We start from the raw sequence: 20,350 nt of genomic DNA on the forward strand, positions 1-20,350 counted from the left end.
GCCGGGCGCCAAATGAGTCAGTGATTTTACCCTTTTGTACTTTGCCATGTGCCAATAAATCTAGTTTATATAACTGCACGTTATCCCGCATTACGTTTATTGCGCTGTGCATCTCCACCTCTCGTTCTACGTCATTAGAAGCTTAACCCAAATCATTGCTACAGGGGCCTGCAAATTCACTGGCAAGGAAGGGGGTTACAGGTGCAGTCTTCTCATGCGGGCTTTAAAATTCACTGTAGCTAAGAACTAGAGAACATTATTTTGGGGCACCAAAAACAGCACATGAAATGAAGAATATTTGTATCCAAATATTTAAAGGGAAATCCCTGTTGAAGTAGACTATCCAAAAACCTTTCCATGGCGATTCCCGCCTTCCTATATATTTCAAAATAGTCAGTCATTCTTCCCACCCACCCCCAAAAAATGGCTGATGTCCTTCCATGGATATGACAAGGTCAGTGGGATTAAGTGTATATTGTAGTATTTCGACTGAGAATCTGAAAGTGAAATATTTTATACTTGTATGTAATGCAAAAAGGGGTGAACATTCTGCGTGCAATGGCCAAAGCACCTATCATAAGAAACTCATATCTTTCTAACACACGTTCATAGAGTAGACTGTACACAGATGTGCTCAGTTAATCGTGAAATCGTATTTACAACAGAGACTTACTCACTTGCTTTTAGACGGACTACAGTGGCGAGAAAAAAAAAAATGTTTGTGAACCCTGGAGACAATTACGGAAATTCCATCGTTTTTCCATGATGACCATCTTCTTGAATCAAATCCAGTGTTTTCTTAAATATCCAATAGGGATATTAACCAATTCCATGTTTGTTTGTTTTTTAAAACAAAATGATGTATGAATTAGACAAACAAGGAGCAATTAAGCGTCGGCTAAATTAAAGGGGGTAATTAGAATCGGGTGTTTAAATTAGGTAGGTGTTCAGGGGTGAATTTGGGAGGCCCCACGCTATATAAAAAGATCAGAAACTTTGTGAGTTTGGTCTTTACCATACAGGTGTGTGGAAACATGTTTTGTCACGATCAAAATAAATCTGAGGATCGGAAGGTAAATCAGGACCGAAATAAGGGGAGTACCCTGCCTCCTCAGACGCAGAGAGCCAGCTGGAGCATAACAGAGGCAGAGCCACAGTAGGAGAAATCCACACCCCCTCACTATCCCGGGGACTGTATGTATGTCTGTGTGTCTGCCCGGTTTGTCTGTAATCGTAGGCCCTTGCACAAAATTGAGTTACATACTTTGCATGATGAACCTGTATTATAAAAGTATATTCTGTATGTAAATGATGGACGAGCCTAATAAAACTTAAGTTGAAAGAAAAAAAAAAGAAAAAAAAATCTGAGGACCTCGGAAAAGCAGTTATTGATGCTCAGTCTAGAAATGGTTTTGTAACCCTTTCTAAGGATTTGGGGCTCCACCCATCCACTGTCAGACAGATGGATTGGTGGACAAATGGAGAAAGGTAAAGACCACAGTCACTCTGCCCAGGAGCAGTCATTCTATTAAAATCTCTCCAAGAACAAACTGGAAAATCATCCAGGAAGTCACAAAGAACCCCAGAGTAACATCCAAGGATCTGCAGGCCACTCCCGCCTTGGCTAATGTGAGCGTTCGTGACTCAACTATCAGAAAAAGACTGAACAAGAATGGCGGTCATGGAAGGATAGCCAGGAAGAAGCCACTGCACCCTAAAAAGAACACTGCTGCCCATCTGAAGTTCACCAAAAAGAGCACATAGATCAGGGCTGCACAACATACGGCCCGCGGGCCACATGCGGCCCCCCTGGCCTCTCTGTGTGGCCCGCGGTGACTCCGGCCGGTCGCCAGTTAATTAATTAAATAAATTAAAAAAAAAAAAAAAAGTTTAAAAAAATGGCGGCGATTCATCCCTCTCCCCTCCTCCACCGCCCCCACCCTCCTCCACCGCCCCCACCCTCCTCCACCGCCCCGCCCCCGGGTTTTGCAGTGCGCGGGGGCAGAAGCAGCATGAGGAGGATGCAGGATGCCGGGGAGGTCAGAGCATGCTGGGGGCGGGGCTTAGTGCCGGGGAGAGGATGTGCTGATCTAAAAGAGGTAGAGGTGTGTGTGTGTGTGTGTGTGTGTGTGTGTGTGTGTGTGTGTGTGTGTGTGTGTGTGTGTGTGTGTGTGTGTGTGTGTGTGTAAAACGGGCTGGTGCAGAGGTGGGGGGTGGGCTGCTGACATGTGAGGGGGGTGGGCTGCTAACATGTGAGGGGGGTGGGCTGCTGACATGTGAGGGGGGGTGGGCTGCTGACATGTGAGGGGGGGTGGGCTGCTGGCATGTGAGGGGGGCTGCTGGCATGTGAGGGGGGGCTGTTGACATGTGAGGTGCAGGGGGGGAAGTGATGTGAGGTGCAGGGGGTGTATGATGTGAGTTGCAGGGGGGGAGAGAGTGTCATATTGAGGAGAGGGAGAGAGAGAGTGTCATATTGAGGAGAGAGAGTGTCATATTGAGGGGAGGGGGAGAGAGTGTTATATTGAGGGGAGGGGGAGAGTGTGTTATATTGAGGGGAGGGGGAGAGTGTGTCATATTGAGGGGAGGGGGAGAGTGTCATATTGAGGGGAGGGGGAGAGTGTGTCATATTGAGGGGAGGGGGAGAGTGTCATATTGAGGGGAGGGGAGAGTCATTGAGAGGAGGAGGAGATGGTGTGATTTAGGGGAGGGGGAGAGAGTGTTATATTGAGGGAAGAGAGACATGGGGGGGATGCTGACATGGGATGCTGACTTGGGGGGGGGCTGCTGACATGGAATGGGCTGGGGGGATGTGGAGGGGGTATTGTGTTTTTGATGTGGAGGGTGGTATTGTGTGGGTGAGGGGGAGAGATGGGGATATGAGAGATAGATGAGGATGATGATGATGGAGAGGTCCTGGAGGAGAGATGATGATGATGATGATGATGATGATGATGATTTAACCCGTGCGGCCCAAATTTTTTTTCCTTGGAGCAGTTCGGCCCTTCTCACTTTACGAGTTGGGCAGGCCTGACATAGATGATCCACAAGACTTCTGGAATAATGTTCTCTGGACAGACGAGTCAAAAGGTAGAACTTTTTGGTCTCAATGAGAAGCCTTATGGGTGGGAGTGTGATGGTTTGGGGCTGCTTTGCTGCCTCAGGACCTGGACAGTTTGCCATTATTGACAACCATGAAATCTGCATTGTATCAAAAGATTCTAGAGGAGAAGGTCAGGCCGTCCGTCCGTGAGCTGAAGCAAAGTGAATCATGGCGCAAAACAATGATCTTAAACATACAAGCAGATCTACAAAAGAATGGCTGCAGAAGAAATGCTGCATTTTACAATGGCTTAGTTCAAGTCCAGACCTAAACTCCATCAAAATGTTGTGGCAGGGCCTGAAGTGAAGTGAGCGGTCCATGCAAGGAAGCCCTCAAATGGCACTGAGTAGAAGCAGTTCTGTAAGGAGGAATGGACCAAAATACCTCAAACCCGATGTGAAAGACTGACCAGTAGTTACAGGAAATGCGTTGAAGTCATCGCTGCTCAAGAGGGCGCCTCCAGGTACTAAATCTAAATGTTCACATACTTTGTCACACAGATATTGAATTATTTGTGGATAAATAAATCATGTAGTACCATGTTTTTGTGTCGTTTCATCTGTATCTATTATTAGGACTTGGATTAAGATCTTATAATATTTTAGGTTTAAAATATGTGAAAATCTTGAGGGGTTCACAAACGCTCGCCACTGTATATAAAGAGCACTGTATAGTCGTGTAAGTAGGTTTGCCCTGCATTATACCCGACGCCCTCGAGTACCTGATTTTTGGGATATTGTAGCTCCTCGTTCCACAGGTGAGCATGGCTCTTCTCCTGATCTTCCCCAAGCCTATCTAGGACTTGCTGAAGTTCCCATTTCTCATACTCGACTCCATCAATGTCAATGTGGCTATGGGGCTGGTGATCGACAATGTTCTTCAGTGTAGCATTGCCTTGCTTTAGTGCTTCTAGCTCAAGGTCTGTATTGGAATGGAGAAGGATTTAGGAGTGTTTGTAGACAGTAGGCTTAGCAATAGTGCCCAAAGTCATGCAGTAGCTGCAAAGGCAAACAAGATCTTATCTTGCATTAAATAGGCAATGGATGGAAGGGAAGTAAACATAATTGTGATCCTTTATAAAGCATTAGTAAGACCACACCTTGAATATGGAGTACAATTTTGGGCGCTACTCCTTAGAAAAGACAGTATGGAACTAAAGAGCCACCAATATAATAAAGGAAAGGCTAGCTAAATTAGATTTATTTACATTAGAAAAGAGATGAAGATGATAACTATTTACAAATATATTCTGACAGTACAAGATGCTTTCAAAAGAACTATTCATCCCAAGGGCAGTACAAAGGACATAGGGTCACCTTTTAATGTTGGAGCAAAGGAGATTTCACCAGCAACAAAAGGAAAGGGTTCTTTACAGTAAGGGCAGTTGCAATGTGGAATTTATTACTCATTTTAGAAAGAAAAGGTATACAGGGATATACCAAATAATTAAACATGGGAAAGATGGTGATCTAGGAAGAAATCCGATTGCCAATTCTTGGAGTCAGGAAGGAATTTATTTTTCCCTTATGAGATATTAGGTAATATTTCACTGGGGTTTTTTGTTTGCCTTCCTCTGAATCAATATACTGCAAGTATAGATATAGGATAACGTATCCGTCGTGTAAATTTAGCATAGCTTGAACTTGATGGATCATGTCTTTTTTTCAACCTCAACTACCATGTCCTTTACCATCACCGAGATGAATATGCGCTGTGTGGGTCTCTGGAGAAGGGTCCTAGAAAAAAACTCTCCTCCCAGCTCCCACTCCCACAAATAGCTGCCGGGTTCTCCGTGCATCCCCATGAAATGTTCCTTCCCGGAATAGAATCATCAGGGATCTCCTTCAATAGAGACATTTGTAGCCAACTGGTGGATGTGATGCAAAGACTGTACTTTTGGACATTATTAAGTGGATTAGTGGTCTTCACCATACTCCGAAGAGGAGCAGTGCTGGGTTTGTTTTCTATACCAATTGTCTGGTGCAAAGACATTTGGAGCAAATGTTGGTTGGAATTGCATGCTGTGGAAAAGTAGCACTATGCTAAATTACCATCATGGACTCCCCTCCACCCCCCCCCCCCACTCAGGAAAGATGCCGCAAGCAATGAAGTAATGGTTTGCAATAGAACAGGCCGTTTGCTTAACCACAGTCATCATTACAGCCACATGGGAAACCAATTCCTTGCCTAACTTGGCACAAGAGCAAAATACAGGCATACCCCGGTTTAAGGGCACTCACTTTAAGTACACTCGCGAGTAAGGACATATCGCCCAATAGGCAAACGGCAGCTCGCGCATGCGCCTTTCAGCACGTCCTGAACAGCAATACCGGCTCCCTACCTGTACCGAAGCTGTGCGCAAGCGGGGAGACTATAGAGCCTGTTACACATGCGTTATTTACATCAGTTATGCACGTATATGACGATTGCCGTACAGTACATGCATCGATATGTGGGAAAAAGGTTGTGCTTCACTTTAAGCACATTTTCGTTTTACATACATGCTCTGGTCCCATTGCGTACGTTAATGCGGGGTATGCCTGTGTTACATACATGCTCTGGTCCCATTGCGTACGTTAATGCGGGGTATGCCTGTGTTACATACATGCTCCGGTCCCATTGCGTACGTTAATGCGGGGTGTGCCTGTGTTACATACATGCTCTGGTCCCATTGCGTACGTTAATGCGGGGTATGCCTGTGTTCCATACATGCTCTGGTCCCATTGCGTACGTTAATGCGGGGTATGCCTGTGTTACATACATGCTCTGGTCCCATTGCGTACGTTAATGCGGTGTGTGCCTGTGTTACATACATGCTCCGGTCCCATTGCGTACGTTAATGCGGGGTATGCCTGTGTTACATACATGCTCCGGTCCCATTGCGTACGTTAATGCGGGGTATGCCTGTGTTACATACATGCTCCGGTCCCATTGCGTACGTTAATGCGGGGTATGCCTGTGTTACATTCAACTTTTCCAAGGTAGTTTTGAAATACTTTAAGGTGTGTGTTTTGATGAAGGTTAAACTGAGGATGAACTATTATTGCAACATAATTGCTATAGTAGAACTGATGAGAGGTAAGTACAGCACGGAGATACAAGCTCAAGGCAATGTCAGAAAGATACAATCTGAACATCAGATGGCTGCTTACTGGCAATCTCCAAATCCCTGGTAACATCTTCTGCTCGTCGCTCCAGACCCGCCAAGCGAGATTCGATATTGGTCAGAGAAATCTGGTGCTTCTTCAGGTCGGTCTTCAGTGAGTTTTTCAGTTTCCTCATGGAGGTCAAAAATACCTTCAAATAAAGGATCAGCAAGAGGAATGTGTCCATATGAAAAAACCCGGAACAGAGTATATACTCAGAGACTGGACTCTTGCACCATCAATTAATGGTGTCTATCAAATTCTATGTGCAGCAAAACTCGTGCATAAGGGGATGAAATGGCACCTGATTAAGCAAAGACAAATACAGGTCTCTCTAGGACCTTCCTTCTTTGCACCATGCTGGTAGACTCCCATAAACCTATTTTTGCAGACTGTACACACAGCTATACATGGCACAAGGACTCGGACCTGTAAAGATTACAATCCGATTTTGGGGAGAGATTGAGCGATTTACCCAAAGTCACAAGAAGAGTAGACATGGATTCAGACTGAAAGCGAGCCAGGCATCATGGGGGGAAAATAGGCAACAACGTTTTTCTCGGGAACACTTTACAGATTCAGAAATCATGGTCATGGTCCACACACACACACACACACCAGAAAGTGTGACGGTAGATGTGGATATCGGCATACCACCACATTTACAGACGTAAAGCAACAATTCCCCTGCAGACGCACTTACCAGAACTCCCTCCTACTGTCTCTGTACGTTCTCCCTACCTACCAATTAGACTGTAAGCTCCTCGGGGCAGGGACTCCTCTTCCTTAATGCTACTTTTATGTCTAAAGCACTTATTCCCACGATCTGTTATTTATATTATCTGTTATTTATATGATTACCACGTGTATTACTACTGTGAAGCGCTATGTACATTAATGGCGCTATATAAATAAAGACATACAATACAATACAATTTCCACACCCCCTCCCCCCCCAAACAATTTTTGTTTACTTCTATTCAATTAGAGGGCATAACCTCGAGCTCCAGTGACATCGTTTTGCAGAAGAATTTCTTTAAACACTCACAAACCGTGTCCCAAGATATGGATGCCGGAGTCCATCTCTAAAATGTCACAGCTAGCTAATGGGTAAATAGGTCATACTGTATGTTTTTTTTTTATTTATTTGCTAGGAAATGTAAAGTTTAATTTCTTGGCAATGGGAGTGTTGTGGCTCTGAGGCTTGGGGGATCGGTCGGCGGGAAGATTTAATATAGGTTTAAAAAAATAAAAATGTTATAGTACTTTTTTGTGAAAAGTTTTTGAAAACACTTTTGAAAACACAAATGTTGTATAACCCCTTTAACAATTAAGTTATTTGGCTTCCAAAGGGGACTAGAAATGCATCGGCAGCAAAAGGGTTAATTGTCACACAAAGTTGATACATCACTAACCAGTTCCTGTGCCTGGTCACATTGCACGTCTGCCATCTTCCTACTGAAAGCTCGATGACCAGCTCGGGCGGCAGGTGGCGGAGCTGGGTTCCCATTATACAGAGACTCTACTGCAGGAAGAGGACCACACGGTTTACAGATCTACACGTGCTGTAATTGATATTTATGTTATCCAAATCTTTTAACATGTCAACCAGTTAGCACCTCTTCAGTTGCCTTTGCCTGCAGCCCACTGTACTAGTCAAGGTTCACCGCTGATCCGTCACAGACCTACAACAACTCAGTAAGACTCAATCCACTGGAATGTGTAATCGCCATTAAAACTACAGATTTAGGCCAGAACCCAAACAGGGAGACGGGAAGGGAGGAAGAGATTTTCTTGGCACTGGTGTTTTTAGAAATCTTACCAGGTCACTCATACTGTAGAAGATGAATAAGGGGTATAGACTAAACAGAGACTGGTACTCTCATCCATGAATGGTTCTGAGTAAATGGTTAAAAAAAGGTCTGGTGTACCGAACTGCAAGCAGTCAAGCCAATTTCTTAGGTTACACACAGGACTGGGAAATAGGTTCACATGTGTGTGATGTCCCAGGGCTTTAATTAATTCAAACATTTATTGGCTTTAATCTTAGTACGAGACAGGTGTAGGGATAATTTTACCATTGAAGCAGGGCGTCCCTTTCTGTAGGGGTACCACCAAACTTAACACTGGGCTTCAGAATGCAGAATCATTAACCAAAAAAAAGGATGAAACGACTGCCTGAGTGGGTCCACTGATGTTGAACATGGTCTTCGGATTAGCTGTATACACGAGGGAATTCCACGTGGTAAGGAGTACAAGAAGCTAAAAAAAGGGACATGCTTACTGCATGAACCAGAATCCCACCCAGTGTGCAACGTAATCATTGTATGACGCGTGACAGACATACAGGTATTCTATTTTTGCGGCTTTTGAGCTGCTAGGTAAAAACCTCTTCATAAATTAAAAAAAAAGAAAATCTCAAGATAAGAGTGGGAAGTAAAGGGGGTCTCTTAGTACTAGGACCGTTCTACAAATTAAGGGACTGCCTACGCTTGAGGGGAGAGGAAGGCTCCCTGTGCCTCAAGTTCCAAACGGAGTGCCCAGAACGTTTTAGAATGGTAGAATTCTAAAATGTTATTCCAGTGTTCTACAAGAATAATATATAGAATGCGCACTGTTAGTAAGTTATCTATGGTACTGAAGCAGTCAACCCTCTCCATGAACAGTCGTGAGCTACTCACTAAGTAGCATCTCCAGCTCTCTGCCATATTGCTGCATATCATTCTTCCCAGACAGGATATGTCCACAGTCCTTCTGAATGTTAAGGAACATCTAGAAGTACAACAAAAAAGGGGCAGATCGTCAGAGAAGGTGCAACTTCTTAAATGAAAAAACAGGAAAGGATCAGATACAAGAGGGCATCTAACATCGGTAGATCACCTCTGCATACACAAAACTGACCCATAATAAGCCCTGAAGATCGTTTCAGATTTAAAAAATAAAATACGTCCCCACAAAATGTTATATTTTTCTACAACCAACTACTGGCAATAAAGATAAAACATTAGTGTCCATTTATTAAAAAGGAGAAAAATGTATAGTCCAAATACATTCATTTTCTTTTCCCAGGAATCCCTCTATGGTGGTGATACTAGTGGGGTAGCTCTGCCCTCTTAAACTGTGTAGGACCAGGGATGAAAATCAATGAGTCGATAACAGGATCCTCCCTGCACCTGGAGAGAGTCTGGATTTCCCCTAGCTGAAATATAGAACTGTGGACGAAAAAAAAGGGAAAACAGCCACCGCCATGAACGGATTCTTGGAAAAGAATGACAGTAAGCCGACTATAAAGGCTTCTTTCCCGTTCACGGTGGGTGGCGGAGATACTAGTGGGACAAACCCATGCAGTAAACAAGGGAAGGTAAAATACAAAGTAATTTGAAATATTATCGAATTACAGCTTGTAACACTTTCCATCCAAAGCTTGTGTCAGCGAAGGACTGGACGTAAAGTCTAATGTTTAATAAAAGGTGTCAAAGGCCGATCACAAATCTGCTCTACACAACTCCGCAGGTGATGCTCGAGCCTTGAAAGTTGCGCTTTCAAGTTCTCAGGAATCTGACGGTATGCATCTTGGATACCTGTGGTGAGCCAGTGTGCAATCAGCCCTCCTGAGTTTCTGAAGCCAAGCACCTTTTTTAGATGATTGTTTTACACATCTTACCACATCCAATTTTTTTTTTTAGATCTTTTGGATTTTGAGAGTTAGGTGCAAAGGATGAAAAGAAAAACTCCCGATTCAAATGAAAGAATGACACAACTTTGGGTAGGAAGTTGTATAGTGGTCTCCAAGCCATTTGGTGGCGATGCACGATTAGGAATGGCTCTTTACACCACATTGCTTGCAGTTCATCTACTCTCCTTGCGGAATTCCTGACCACAAGGAACACCATTTTCCGTGTCAGAGTATTTAAGGATAATTCCTGCAACCGTTACAATGGGGGCCTCATCGACACCAGTAGGACTAGGGACAGGTTCCAAGGCGGATTTTTTTTTTTTTTACAGATTTGAGGTCTCCGTCGTGTTACCACTTGTAAAAATCTCATGATGAGTTTATCCGTGTCCAAATTATTTTCTAGAAGTGCGGTCAAAGTAGATATTTTGACACCGAGGGAACGGAGATGAATCCCTCTCATATCCTATTCGTAGCAATTCTACACTGTTGTAGAAGAGGAATTATAGCCGAAACTTTAACCAGATACAGTAGTAGACTAGACCAGGGATGCCAACTTTTTTTGAAGCATGCCAATACCAGTACATTTTGGAGGGCCACTGTCCCACTGCCTGATCCATCTGGTTTCATAGGTAAAGCTAAACTAAAGTAACAACGCCACAAGTAAACGAGGATAATAAAAACATTAAACATTTTATATTAAAAAAATTAAAAAAAATCTGAATTTAAAAATGTCTCATTGTGCTTTCTAAACTTGCATCTCAGGTAACAGTTTCCCATGAGGATGGATTTGAGGTTGATGACGTAAGCAGACGGCGCCCACATGTGTCTATTAAAAATAAGTGCAGATCTGCATTAACAACGCTCATTGCTCACAAAACAAGCATGGGGAACATTTCATTTTAATTTAATTATTTAAATTGATTTATTTTAGGTGTTAAATTGTTAATGATGTAATAAAAATTGTGTTCCTTTTCAAAATGTATGTTAATATCCATAAGTCCTCTGTTTATGTTTTTTAATGAAGGATCTCATATTGTTCCTTTCCTTAGATTTGGTCTATTTTGTTTGTTTTTTTTGCTCCTGCATCAGGCGGGCCACAGATTTGCCACGCCGGCTCTAGAAGTTGATCCTTTAGTGGCAGCCATTAGCGTCTTTATGGTGTTGTTTGAAAGACCTTTGCTTTACAATAACTGCCACTCAATATCCACACCACCAATGCCAGTTTCTGTGGATCTGGATGTTGTATAGGCCCTTGCATTAGAAGGCCCTTTACCAGTGGCAACTTCCGTGGACTATCACCATGTTCCCTGCCTGGGTGTACCAGGCTCTCCTTGGCCAATTGGGTAAGATTACATCTCCAACTATTTTCCACAATATTCAGGATAAGAGTAATTGGTGGAAATATGTACAGTATGTCAGATGAAATTCCCACCTGAAGCATCTGTCTTAACCTGGATGGTATGTTCTGGAGATGAAATGACATACCTTTCTGTTGGCAATGGATGCCATTAGATCTACATCTGGTTGTCTCCAGTAACATTCTATGTGCCGAAAGATGTTCATGTCCAGTGACCATCCCCTTGTATGTAAATGTTGATGGCTCAGATAAACCTGTCGAATTGTTCTGACCGAGAAGATATACTGCTGTCAATTTGTTCAGACACATCTGTCCAGCTCACTAAATCCATGCTCGTCATTCCTCCTGGTCCTTGTATATTTGACCGCTTAGGTTAACGCTTCCCCACTCCTTTGAACGCCCCAAAATTGGTGTGTTTTTTTTTTAGTAAGCTGGCCAATTTCCTTGTGCCACTAAATAGTTTAGGTGAGCTCCCCATTACATCAGTCCTAATACGTGTATGGCCGATGTTGCAGAACGACATCCAGTTTTGTCATTTTCCTCGTCTCCCCCCATTATAATAAATCTATTTTGGTGCTCCGATACAGGGCTCTATCTTGATTTAAAAAGTCTCGAGTCCCTATTCCTTTGGTCTAGAAAATTTCTTTGCAATTGTCACATGTGAAATCTTTCCCATTTTATCACATTCAGGGTGGACACAATTTTCCATTGAAGTCATACACCCCTTTGCAGATACCTTGTATACTTTCTCAAATGTTCTTACATCTTGTGGTAATGAAACCACTCCTTGTCTGAAATGGAACACCTAAAAAATTCAAAGACTGTACAGGGGTCATATGACTTCTCTAGGTTTATTAGCTATCCATGTCTCCCCAGTCACTCAAACTGTTGCGATATGAAATTGCAGTCGAGTCAACTTCAGTTTTGACCAGTACCTCTACTAGGCATGGGTAGACTTGTATGCCTGGTTTCCCTTTTTTTGGCTATTAATGCGACTGGAATGTTGGTGAATGTTCTGGGGTACATTGCCGGTCCAAATGGTAGGGCAGTGTATTGGAAGTTCTCACACTGAATCGGAGAAACTTCTGATGTGCATGGGTTACTGTAACGTGTTGATCTGCATCTTTGAGGTCTATTGAGCCCAACCAGTTGCCCTTTTGTGTTGCCTGTATACCAGACCTTAGACATTCCACCTTGAACATTCTTGTGCGAGAGAATGTACCGACTTCTTAGACCCAAGACCGCTCTGAATCATCAATAAGCTTTTTTCACTAGAAATAACAGACTATATTCCTCTTTCGCCATATAGTACCTTCAAAATCACTGTTTGTTAGCAGGTATTACACTGGCCTTAATGCTAGTCTTGCTGCTATGTTCTTTGGAAGCTTTGATCTAAAAAAAAAATGTTCAAGTATTCTCCACTGGTTATTATCTAGAGTTAATAGGTTATTCCAAGGTTGAAAAACCCATTTGTCCTTCATTTGAGCCCAAATAGTTCTGAATGACACCATCATTCGTCCTACTGCAAACGGCTAGACTCGACCTCATTTCAGAAAGGTCTTCCTCTGAACATTCCCTTGATTCTACAGCCTCGAAAAGGCTCTTCCTCTCCTGGGAGAGAAAAAAGGCCTTCCTGGGCAGTAGGATCTGGCTTCCTTATAGCAAGTTCTGTCACAGGGCTGTGACCCTGCACTATAGGGATGCCCTAATCTTTCATGTGGTAAGAAAAAAACTTCAGCCATCTGACATCTTTGAAATATTATCGGGTTTCTTCCCAAACACAAGAAGTTCTCCTTCAAAAGGACAGCATACACACGTTATTCTTGGGAGTCGGCTACCTGCAGTCAACCATAATGCCCTTCTTGCAGCTACCGACAGGTCCATTGATCTAGGTGTCGAGTACTGCATTAAATGAAGCTTCAGCAATATAGCCCGTGGCCAAATTTATTTCTACTAATGGTTTTAAAATCGCAGTTTTTTTGCACCCTTTTCGTGAACGGATCTTCAATGTTCGAAACCCAAACACGCACTGCTCTTGAATCCGATGGTGGCAACCATTGGTTTGCAGGTTTGTTCCAGCTGCAACAAACTATTCAAGATGTTCCCCAGTCTTCTCTCTGTAGCATCTTGGAAAGAAATAGCATTGTCACTGCATCGACCTTTAGTGGCATCTCCCACCTCTTTACATCTCAGAAAATGGATACTTGTACATCCTTAAAAAAAAAAAAACTTGTAAACAGCATTTTCTTATAAAGCTGGATCCATGCCAATTCCATTTATTTAAAACTTTTTCCAATGTGCTACTCACCTAGAAAACAAAGTACTAGAGTGTGTGTAGGACTTTAGGGAGAACATGTTCTTTAATACTTTTTGGTAGTAGAGACACCCTCATCTTTAGTTATCCTCTGAAAAGTTTATCCTGTCTAGGTCCCATCAGGATCCTCAATGTCCAAGGCATCCTAATGTCTAATCAATGGTTCCACTCATTCTATTTCAAAGATTAAATTTTCCTCTTGCATCTCTTCCTGATTCAAGGATTCCCAGTGCTCTGTCTTCTCACAATACCTGAATGTCTTACTCTTCAGATGAAGGAACTCTTCTCAAGACTTGGCTGTGATCTTGACCTCTGGAAGGTTTGGTCGCCTCTACAGGCAGCACAGATATCCTTTTTGGGTACTCTTGGTTTAAGGGTTCCATTACCACCTTGGAAGTTTCCTCCTCAGGCTGTCCTCCAAGGGTACGATTATAACAAAATATAGGATCAGCAGTTCAAATAGAATAGGCTCTTGTACCGACAACCATGCTAGTATTTGCCCAGACATTTTAGGTAGCAACCTCTTGGCTGTATTACCCTCCATGTTGATTCTTCAGCCTCTAGCCAACAAGCAGAGAGACGGCAACATAACTATGCCTAAGTTGGTATATATTCCTTCCACCAGTGGTCTCTTTGTGCCACTTGCAGTCTAGCAGAGTTACAATTTTTGGGCAGGATGAAGGGCGTGCGGTCTTGGGCGTGAGCTCCCTCGTGCTCAACAGGTAGTTTGCGGTTACTTTGTTCATCCTGCGACCTTCTCATAATTGCCACTCTGGACGCAGGGGCTCCTGAATAACTACCAAATGGTGCAATATCAGGGGAGGGGGGCCAAGAACTCCCTCTGGGCTGCACTACCTAGGGGCAGTTCCGGTGACTAGCCAAGAAACATACTCTAGGACAAAAAATGGCTGTCTGCAGGTGAGTGGAGGATTTTTTTTTTGATCCTACATCGTCTAAAAGGGAGAAGCTACCCAACTTGTATCACGGTGCATAGGAAAATAAAAATACAAATTAACAGACGTTTTTGACATTGGCAACCATATATAAAAGAGGGCACTTTCTGCCCAAATGAATGCTACCTGTGCGTATATCTGGAATTCCCGTTTCCAAGAAGGGTTAACCCCCAATGTTATAACAAGGGGCATTGAAACTACTGGGGCAAGAACATACCTGAACATCTGCATTGGCTGTATTCGCTCTGCAGTACACATGATCTTCGCGGTTCAATGTGTTTTGACGAGCAAAATAGATCTGAAATGTTAAGGTGAATAAAAAAAAAATGGGATACATTCAAACAGATTGAACCCAAGAAATATCTGTATAATGTGCGTGCAACAGAACCAAAAATAAAAATAAAATCAAACGCCTCCATGCAGCGAGATTCGTGTGAAGTGGCAGGTTCTGTAGGACATCACTATTTTGTAAAGTTTGTATAGGGAGGTTGTTTTATGAAGTGGTTAGAATTAAATGTAATTATATGGCTTATTAAAATTAGGCTATATGGCCCTTTATATATAGAGTTTGGCTCATTTTTAGAGAGCTCTGAACATCCTAATGAATACACTTTTAAAAAATGTTTAATGGAGCATTCCCAAAATCCAACAAGGTGATAATATACAAATAATCAGAGCTCGGCTATTGGAGACTCCTATATTCTATGTACAATATCAACTGAAGCAAATACACAAAGGCACACAAATACAAGTTTTCTTATTATATATTAACATTTCGGCCCCTCCCTCATTCTTACAATTCCCAGAGGAAGGTCGCAGTCTTCGATCGAAGCATTGACATGTATTTAATAGCTCAGGACATACCATTGCTTCCACATGCATGGGATGTTTCTTGCCGGTGTTCAGTTGGAGTATCTCCAGTTGAACCCTCACAATCCCATCGATGGAGTAATCTTCGTTACTTAACCCCCTCACCTTCATATGTTCCGCCGACCTCAGGGGACAGTGTTTGAGGTGTTGGTCATAGAATTGTCTGTATATTATGGTCACTTGGGATCCGGTGTCCAGTAGAGCAGAAGCATATATCCCTTTTAGTACCACACGCACGATGGCAGATGGGCCTACCTGACTGTAAGCATCCCCTTGTGGAGTTCCATCGTCGGGGCTTAGGCCTCGGATATCTTGGCTTCTGTGGTCTGTATCCGGCAGATCATGGACCTAGCCGAGCTTCCTTTACTTGGAGGAGTTTTTTTGTCTTGGTTGACTCCTTCGGGGCACTCTCTGGAGAAATGGCCCTTCTGTCCACAGCCATAGCAGACGATATCCTTGGGATCAAACCGTCTTGGGTAAGTGGTGGAAGTTTTCCCCGAAGTTCGGCCTTTCATTGAGGGTGATTTGGGTGGCTCCTCTTCTTCTTTGACAGGTTTCTTGACCCGGCGAGCGGAGGCTCCCTGAATGTCACTCGTAAGCTGTTCTTTGACCTTGGTGGATGTATGTAGCTTGGTATAGGCTTCATGTCCCTTGACTAGCCCCAAAATGTCCATGAATGTAGGGGGAGGCTCCTTCATTAAGGAGCACCTAATCATGATCACTATGTGATGCGTGGGAATGGCCCCTCGGAGGAACTGCTTGCGCCGGTATTCGTACATATCTGAGGCTGGAATGAGGCCGCAAGTTCGCAATTTCCAAAGCACCAGCTGACTTCGTTGAAGGAAATCTGACAGGTCTCTTTCTCTGTCTGAGACCATAATATTTGAACCACAGCTCACTTTCCTCTTCATCTTTGCCATAGATCTGGACTAACAACTCTACCATCTGATGAGCAGAGAGATCAGGGTCTTGGTCGCGCTGTGCACTGACCATGGTGGATGCCGGGGGTCTGAGGCTTTCCAGGATTCTCTGCCATCTTACCGCTTCATAGCAGGGCCATTCATCGATAACCTTGAGGGTGTGTTCCTTCCAAGACTCGATGCCTTCTTCACCTGCGGGGACAGGAACCGTTCCTGAAAACGCCTTCTGCTTCCGGTAATTCTGAGCTTGTGCTGACGTAGTTATAGCTTCCACAAGCTGCGGGAATGTCACTCCCAGCATGGAGCCGCCACTAGCTGAGGGACTTGTGATCCCCGCTCCCATGTTAGGGGTTGGTGTGAAGCTGCTCGTTAATCTGTCAGGGGCCGGTGATGTTGGTGGGCTACCGGCCCAGCTTGTGGCCCCTTGCCTAGCATCAGAAAAGAAAGTCACTCGGGGTAGGGATACGTCCGATCTGATGGGAGTACTGGCGGCCATATCTTTGCCTTCCCAACCCGCATGTCTGGTAGGGGAAGTTGCGTAACTAGAGACTGTTCCAGGGTAAATGAGAGGGCACCCTTGCGGTAAGGTCTCTGGGAGATATACTACTTGTGGGCTTCTATCAGGGTGTAGAGCTTGTTCTGTGGCCAGTAGTAGGGTGTTCTCTTGCTGGTCAAGGTGGTAGTGCTTACTGATGAGGCGGGCTCCCGCCAGACCAGGTAATGTCCTTACTGCACTGCAGACAGTGAACATGGGTGGGTACCCCTCCTACGGCGACCATTTGTCGCAGGGGTTCTCCTAGTTTCTTGGCCCAGTCGCCCACTTGTTGTGGCGTGAGCGCAGGCATGCCGACTGATACAATACTACATGAACTACTGAGTAGGGCACCCCAGGGCTGATCTCGGCAGCACCTCCAAATGAAACGGGTGCTCCCTGTGAACACAGACGCTACTGTATTTTACCTGTGTGGCTCTCAGGAGCCTAAGCCTCTGCTCGGGGAGCCTGGGGTACATATATATATAACTATCTCGTGGTGCAATGCCTCCACCCGAGAGGGATCCCTCACAGGACTCAAACCAATAACACACACTTGGTATGAATAAACAAGAACAACCTTTACTAATATGCATATAATATTATTATACTCTAAGTCCCAATGTCATTCACTCCCACTTCTGAGTGTATACCCCTTACCCACCACCGTGTACCCCCACACCGTGTCCACAGAATAACCCTTGTCCCGTGGTCAGCGCTGCCACTATGTGTGAGTATTCTGTAGGTGGTGCACGTGCGTAACAATACCTGCCCAGTGCGACGGCACCTGGGCGTTCAAAGGATCTTCAAAAAGGATCCGGCGAGCTTCCTGGTGACGTCCGGTTCCTCCGGTGAGATGATAGTCAGGGCCGTCCCCCTTGGTACAGTTCCGCTCTCTCTGCGGAGCAGGCTTGATCCCAAGCCTCTGGATGGGAAGCGCAGCGTCCGCTGTGTCCCTAACTAGCACTGTATATGCTAATGGGGAAGGTCCCTAACCTGGGGCCTGTCCCTGAAGCAATACAAACTACTGAGTGGCTCAGGGCTAACTGGGGCCTAGGGGGCTGCTGGCCTAGTGCAGTGGGTCACTGACCCCTGCACCCTCACCTCCTTCCCCTAGCCTCTCCTGGCGCCGACTGCCTCCCTCCAAAACCCCGCGAAATGTATCCATCTTCTGTAGCAGGGAGATCCTGCAGCCCTATAGGCTCCCTAGCGTCACGTGGGGTTCCATAAGGCTCCTGGGACTTTTAGTCCCTGCTTAGAGCCTTCTCCTAAGTGACGGGGGTTCGCGCGCTATCACTGCGCATGCGCGAGCTCAAGAAGATGGCGGCGCCCTGTACCGGGAGCCGCCGGGTGTCCTTAACGCTGCTCCGGTACTGCGGAGTGTCTCCCCCCTGCTTAGTGAAGATGCACGCCGTGCGCGCACACGCGACCGGCCGCCCTACTCCCACCGTGGAGAGGGGGGAGCGGGGGAGTCCGCTGTGCAGAGGGGGACCTGGCTACAATAATATTAAGAAATGAGACTTGGACTGCTACTCTAAGCCAGGCTTGTTCACACTCAGTCCTCAAGGGCCACAATCAGGCAAGGTTTGAAAGACTTATTTAAAAATAGATATTATATACTTGTAACGGGTTTTCTGGACTGGCCTGACCCACCCAATCTCATATTGGCCCCTGTGGTCTAACCAGTCCCCATTACAGTGTGATGTCTGGTGGTGCACCTGTTGGCAACAGGACTCCTGAGTCTCCCGCATGATGTAGTGTTGGGGATTGCCAACCCAGACAGGCAGCTGAGGTAGTGTGCTTGAGTCCTACCTAGATCCAGTGCAGCACCTCCACCTCATCAGGATCCCAGCTTGAGCTTGTGGATGGTCCTGGTGAGGAACTCCTCTGTGGTGCAGCCCCCTGTGTAATTACTCCACACTTACACACGAGGGTATCTTTTATCAGAGTCATCTTTATTAGTACGGTGGGCCAGCTGCCCTCCACAATGGGTGTAATTAGCCCTCCATTGTTCACCGTACTTCCCTTTGAAAGGTATTGTCCTTCTAATGTAGGGATTCCCTATCCCCGTAGGGATGTCTATTCTGCGCCAGGTCCCTGGTCACAGTCTCATTAGTCCTGTAGTGTACCAACTCTGAACTCCTCTACTACTTAGCAACAATCTCTGAACTATCAATCCCCAGAAGAACTAACTTTTGATCAGTGCTGTGCCTTATGTATCCTCTGGGGGCTGACACAACTCTGACATCACTAACCATGGAGTCAGAGCCTGTGGCCACTCCCATCCATACATAGGGCACCTCACCAGGGTGTGAGGGCAAACCTCCATGATTACTGCTGGCATGCCCATAACTTACCAGGCCTTACTGTCAGCAGGAGAGATGACTGCAGCCATTTTACAGCATGGTTACATACTATAGGAGTACTTGCTTAGTGGGCTGATTACTAGTGTCACTATGGTCACACGTCGTAGTATTCTGTGGCAACTGATAGTATTTAACTACATTGCTGACCACGCACACCACACACACACCACTACCAGCTAACTAGCTTACACCATATTGACACCGTGTCTTTCAGCAGCTGGTGTGTTTACACCTTTTTCATACAGCCGCAGACTCATCTGCAGGTGGTGTTTTCATTACATCAACAGTCCTACCTGGCTAATTCCACAGCAACCACACAACTGATTCGAGTTGTGGGTAATTACTGTGTTATACTATGGGTACTGGTTTAATGCTCCTTACTAACTAGGTGTTTAACATACAGGACACCGGCAAGCTCATATTGAACCCCCAGAATAACCACAACATATATATATATTATATATATATATATATACTAGCTGAGAGACCCGGCGTTGCCCGGGATGTAAATGCGTAATAGGTAGTATTATTTATAAATGGTGGAACAATAGGTGAGTATTTGTTGTAAAGGTTGGATAATAATGTTGAAAAGAAAGATGGAATAAAATGTAATACGATGTTGTATAAAAATGGTTTATTGTAAACACACCACAGTACAATGTATATTTTGGTGACATAAGTGATGTGAAAATGTGAGGCGTGTGTCCTGCTAGGGTGTGAGCGTGTGTGAGGCGGCGGGTGGGTAGTGAGTGCTGGCTTTGGGTCGGGGTCCTGCTAGGGTGTGAGGCGGCGGGTGTGTGGCGAGTGCGGGTGGCAGCTGGTCAGTGATATTGTTGCGTACGGGCAGGATGCGGCAGGTGTGTGTCGAGTGTGTGGGGTGGGTGAGAGGCGGCGGGTGTGTGTCGAGTGTGGCGGGTGTCTGTTGAGTGCGTGCGGCGGCTGTGTGGCGCAGGGGTGTGAGAGGTGGGCGGGTGAAAGGCAGAGGCAGGAGGGCGGACGAAAGGCATTGAAGGAGGGGAGGTGAGGTCGGAGGGGTGGTGAGGGGAGGTGAAGGGGGCGGAGGGCAGGTCGAAGGGGAGGTGAGGAGGATGGGTGGTGAGGGGGGGGTGTTGGGGG

General features: G+C 45.1%; 1 protein-coding gene across 7 annotated transcripts in view; it reads right to left on the reverse strand.

Annotated features, from left to right (window-relative positions):
- LOC142490511 (kinetochore protein NDC80 homolog) overlaps nt 1–20,350 on the reverse strand; it is a 72,961-nt gene that overhangs the window by 7,612 nt on the left and 44,999 nt on the right. For 5 of the 7 annotated variants that reach the window (XM_075592892.1, XM_075592890.1, XM_075592891.1 and 2 more), the window contains 5 exons: nt 14,764–14,844; nt 8,928–9,018; nt 7,662–7,771; nt 6,253–6,397; nt 3,822–4,021 (listed from right to left, as the gene is read on the reverse strand). In XM_075592892.1, coding sequence (XP_075449007.1) covers nt 3,822–4,021; nt 6,253–6,397; nt 7,662–7,771; nt 8,928–9,018; nt 14,764–14,844 — 627 coding nt within the window. The remainder of the gene's footprint in view (nt 1–3,821; nt 4,022–6,252; nt 6,398–7,661; nt 7,772–8,927; nt 9,019–14,763; nt 14,845–20,350) is intronic. The other 2 variants (XM_075592893.1, XM_075592894.1) reach the window with 2 other exon arrangements.

This window comes from Ascaphus truei, chromosome 3 (genome assembly GCF_040206685.1).
Source record: "Ascaphus truei isolate aAscTru1 chromosome 3, aAscTru1.hap1, whole genome shotgun sequence".
NCBI lineage: Eukaryota > Metazoa > Chordata > Amphibia > Anura > Ascaphidae > Ascaphus > Ascaphus truei.